Consider the following 5,000-nt stretch of genomic DNA (forward strand, 5'->3'; position numbering starts at 1 on the left):
AAACACCCTTGAAAACCCGCGTCACTTCAACTACAGCCTTTGGAATGTAGAAATGTTGTTAATCTGTCACTGGAACTGTAAAAACACCCTTGAAAACCCGCGTCACTTCAACTACAGCCTTTGGAATGTAAAAATGTTGTTAATCTGTTAATCTGTTTAAAAAATTGTTATATAATATTTTTTTTTATTCTTTTTTGTAGATAAATGCACAGATAGATAGATTGATAGATGGATAGAATTGTAGTGAAAATATATTGCAGTTTACGTGTGTTGTAGTGTAAATGCTCTTGTAGACAGGGTGGAATCAAAAGCTTTTCGTCTCATCAACTCCTCTCCTCTAAGTGAGTGTCTTCAGCCTCTCTCTCACCGCCGCAATGTTGCATATCTAGCTGTCTTCTACCGCTATTTTCATGCTAACTGCTCTTCTGATCTTGCTAACTGCATGCCTCCCCTCCTTCCGCGGCCTCGCTGCACAACACTTTCTTCTTTCTCTCACCACTATTCTGTCCACCTCTCTAATGCAAGAGTTAACCAGTATTCTCAATCATTCACCACTATTCTGTCCACCTCTCTAATGCAAGAGTTAACCAGTATTCTCAATCATTCACCACTATTCTGTCCACCTCTCTAACGCAAGAGTTAACCAGTATTCTCAATCATTCACCACTATTCTGTCCACCTCTCTAATGCAAGAGTTAACCAGTATTCTCAATCATTCATCCCTTTCTCTGGTAAACTCTGGAACTCCCTGCCTGCTTCTGTATTTCCACCTTCCTATGACTTGAATTCCTTCAAGAGGGAGGTTTCAACACACTTATCCACCAATTTTTGACCACTGCTTTGACCCTTTTATGGGACTGACATTTCAGTGGACATTTTTTTTTATTAGATTTTTGTTGCCCTTGGCCAGTGTCACTCATACATTAAATAAAAAAAAGATACATCGAGATAGGTGTAGATATGTGGTATTTTATGTGTTGTAGTGTGAATATATTGGATTTTACGTGTTGTAGTGTAAATATATCCTAATTTTACGTGTTGTAGTGTGAATATATATTGAATTTTAAGTGTTGTAGTGTAAATATATTGAATTTTACGTGTTGTAGTGTAAATATATATTGAATTTTAAGTGTTGTAGTGTAAATATATTGAATTTTACGTGTTGTAGTGTAAATATATTGAATTTTACGTGTTGTAGTGTAAATATATATTGAATTTTAAGTGTTGTAGTGTTAATATATTGAATTTTACGTGTTGTAGTGTAAATATATTGAATTTTACGTGTTGTAGTGTAAATATATATTGAATTTTAAGTGTTGTAGTGTAAATATATTGAATTTTACGTGTTGTAGTGTTAATATATTGAATTTTACGTGTTGTAGTGTAAATATATTGAATTTTACGTGTTGTAGTGTAAACATATTGAATTTTACGTGTTGTAGTGTAAATATATTGAATTTTACGTGTTGTAGTGTAAACATGTGGAATGTTGTGTGCTTTATAGTGCAAATGTATTGAATTTTATGTTGTAGTGTAAATATATTGAAATTTAAGTGTTGTAGTGTAAATATTTGGACTGTTGTGAGTTTTGTAGTGTAAATATATTGAATTTTACGTGTTGTAGTGTAAATATATGGAGTATTGTGTGCTTTGTAGTGTAAATATATTGAATTTTACGTGTTGTAGTGTAAATATATTGAATTTTACGTGTTGTAGTGTGAATACATTGAATTTTACGTGTTGTAGTGTAAACATATTGAATTTTACGTGTTGTAGTGTAAACATATATTGAATTTTACGTGTTGTAGTGCAAATATATTGAATTTTACGTGTTGTAGTGTAAACATAACGAATTTTACGTGTTGTAGTGTAAACATACTGAAATTTAAGTGTTGCTTATAAACACTTATAAACACACACACAAAAAATAAATAAATAAAATAAATAAATAAAAGATGACTTCCTTATAAAACACATCAACCTTATAACAAAGAAAAAAATAAATAAAACACAGGAAAGGGTTAATAAATACAAAACTAGCAAAGGGTTTCAATACATAAATAAGCTTTGGGTTAATAAATACAAAACGAAAGGGTTAATAGATACAAAACGAAAGGGTTAATAGATACAAAACGAAAGGGTTAATAAATACAAAACGAAAGGGTTAATAAATACAAACGAAAGGGTTAATAAATACAAAACGAAAGGGTTAATAAATACAAAACGAAAGGGTTAATAAATACAAACGAAAGGGTTAATAAATACAAAACGAAAGGGTTAATAGATACAAAACGAAAGGGTTAATAAATACAAACGAAAGGGTTAATAGATACAAACGAAAGGGTTAATAGATACAAAACGAAAGGGTTAATAAATACAAAACGAAAGGGTTAATAAATACAAAACGAAAGGGTTAATAAATACAAAACGAAAGGGTTAATAAATACAAAACGAAAGGGTTAATAAACACAATGAAAGGGTTAGTTTAGAATATTTTAGCTTAGATTTAAAGGATTTCCAAATTATTTAAGTTGTTTGTTGTTTTTCTCGCTCCAAGGACTCAAAAGCTTATCAAAAGAACAGAAAGGGTTACATTTTGAATATTTTGATTTAAGACAGAGAGGAAGCTTTTTTAAATTAGCCGTAAATTTCTCTCTCTCTCTCTCTCTCTCTCTCTCTCTCTCTCTCTCTCTCTCTCTCTCTGAATAGATGAATGAATAAATAACAATTATGATAGAAAAAAAAATAGCTCTCTCTCTCTCTCTCTCTCACACACACACACACACACATACACATACACCCTACACACTCTCTCTCTCTTTTTCATCCTACCCCCTACAAACACACACACACACACACACACCCTCTCTCTCTCTCTCTCTCTCTCTCACTGTACCCAGCCCCCCCATCCCCACTCCCTCTCTCCCGACACTTACATAGGATTTGAAGTGTTCCAGTGAATATAATGCATTTTTGTAGCTGTAGACACCCTGGCCAGCAGTACCACCTCCACCACCACCACCACCAGCACCACCACCACCCTACCCGGCCTCCACATCTTGTCGGAAGCACCAGGTGGAGGAGGAGGAGGAGGAGGAGGAGGAGGAAGGCAAGGTGATGATGGCGGAGGAGTAGGAGGAGGAGGAGGTGGAGAGATAGAGGTGGTATGTCTCTCTCTCTCTCTCTCTCTCTCTCTCTCTCTCTCTCTCTCTCTCTCTCTCTCTCTTGGTTATTTTCTCTTCTTCTTCTTTCTCTCGTGTTTTCGTTTTTTTCTTCTTCTCTTCTTCCTTCTCTATTTCCTTTTCTCTCGCTCTCTTCCTTCTTTCTTTATTTTCTCTCTTTTTTCTTTCTTTTTCTTATTTTGATCACTTTATTTTATTTAACACAGCAAACAAACACATACACACACACACAAACACACACACAAACACGAACACACACAAACTCACACACACAACAATTTGTTTACATGTTAATTATAAAATATTTCATTTATTTTATATTTTCCCCCCAAAAAAAAAAATCAATAGTTTTTTATTTTCAATTTTTTTTTCGTTTCTTTCACTAAAAAATATTAAAAAATCTTCCTTTTTTTCTTTTTTTTCAATTATTTTTCTTGTAGGCTCAAAAAATAGGCCTATAAAAATTCGGGGGTCTATTTTCCAGCCCCCCTCTTTATTTATGTGTGTGTGTGTGTATGTACGTTTATCTCACCGTACACACAGCGGTACACACAGACGCACACGGGTTTTGTGTTCGTGTGTACGTGTCTGTGTGTGTGTGTGCGTCTCCCTCACACGCACATGGGCTGTGTACGTAAACTGGTGCACATATTTGTTGTTTTTTTTCCTAATTTTGTTTTTTTTTCTTATTTTTTTCTTTTATTTTTTCTTTATTTGTTGTTATTGTTGTTCTCCGGTCCGCACGCACACACGCACGCACACACACGCACACGCACACGCACACACGCACGCACACACATGTATCGTAAGCCCTTCACTGTATCTTTTTAATTTTCTTACTTTTTCTTTCTTTATCTCACCCTCTCTCTCTCTCTCTCTCTCTCTCTCTCTTCGTATAAGCCTCTTGTAATTTCACACTTTACGGCGGGTACGGGCGCCTCCTGGACCCGTGCAGTGCCTGGCCATGCTTGCGGGGGGGCGTGGCACTCAGCGGCAGCACGTGGCACTCTCAAAACACGTGGCACCGCATGTTTGGCACTGTCCCCGGGAGACCCACGCGCGCACACCCTTCCCGTCCGGCGCCTGATGGCAGACTGACCCCTCAGCTGGGTGTACTTGGGACGGGGGGTAGGGAGGGGGTGACGGGGGGAGCAGCGGCGCATAGACTCGTTTTGGAGACTCGCTTGGGCACGTCCCCTCCCTGCCTAGCTAGTCGCTGAGCCTCTGGGGTACCTAAGGGTAGCTATGCCCGCTGTTGCCTGCCCGCCACCTACCAATATCATCTATCTTTAAACACTTCTATACGCTAAACTATACATGCTAGGTATACAAGACTTCATGTGTATATCCTAACACCATTTCAGTATGCGTGTATAGAAGGAGACTACATTCAGTGCAGGGAGAAACGAGATATTCTTGATTGATTGCAAACTTTTTTTTTTTTTACATCTACCTCCCTCCAGCTCTCTCCCCCACCAAAGAGGAGAGCGAAGGAGGAGGAGGAGGAGGTGGTGGTATACGAAGGCGGCGAATTGTAAGGTATTTGGACGGCCGCGGTGGCTTGGGCTTGTTTTGCCGCCCGCTCAACGCCCTCCACGCCTCGCCACCCAGGCCCGGAATGGAAAAGTGCGCGGCGGAGGGAGAAAAAGGGAGGAATAGCGCGGTTTTTTGTGTTCATTTCTCCGTCCCTTCATTGTTTTGTTTGGGTCTCGGTCTGGGATGGCGTTCATTAATAATTGTTTTTTTTTTTTATTATTTTTTTTTATTTTTGTTTTCTAAGGTTTATTATTATTATTGTTATTATTATTTTTTTTTTTA

The 5,000-nt window shown here is 37.4% G+C and overlaps 1 protein-coding gene across 1 annotated transcript in view; it reads right to left on the reverse strand.

Moving 5' to 3' along the window:
* The window catches only part of LOC135095412 (ephrin-B1-like), a 69,209-nt gene extending 64,922 nt beyond the window's left edge, over nt 1–4,287 (reverse strand). The window contains exon 1 of the mRNA XM_063996250.1: nt 2,937–4,287. Within this exon, the coding sequence (XP_063852320.1) occupies nt 2,937–3,058 (122 nt within the window). The 5' untranslated portion in view covers nt 3,059–4,287. The remainder of the gene's footprint in view (nt 1–2,936) is intronic.
* Nucleotides 4,288–5,000: the final 713 nt, after the last annotated feature.

Source organism: Scylla paramamosain, chromosome 49 (assembly GCF_035594125.1).
Source record: "Scylla paramamosain isolate STU-SP2022 chromosome 49, ASM3559412v1, whole genome shotgun sequence".
NCBI lineage: Eukaryota > Metazoa > Arthropoda > Malacostraca > Decapoda > Portunidae > Scylla > Scylla paramamosain.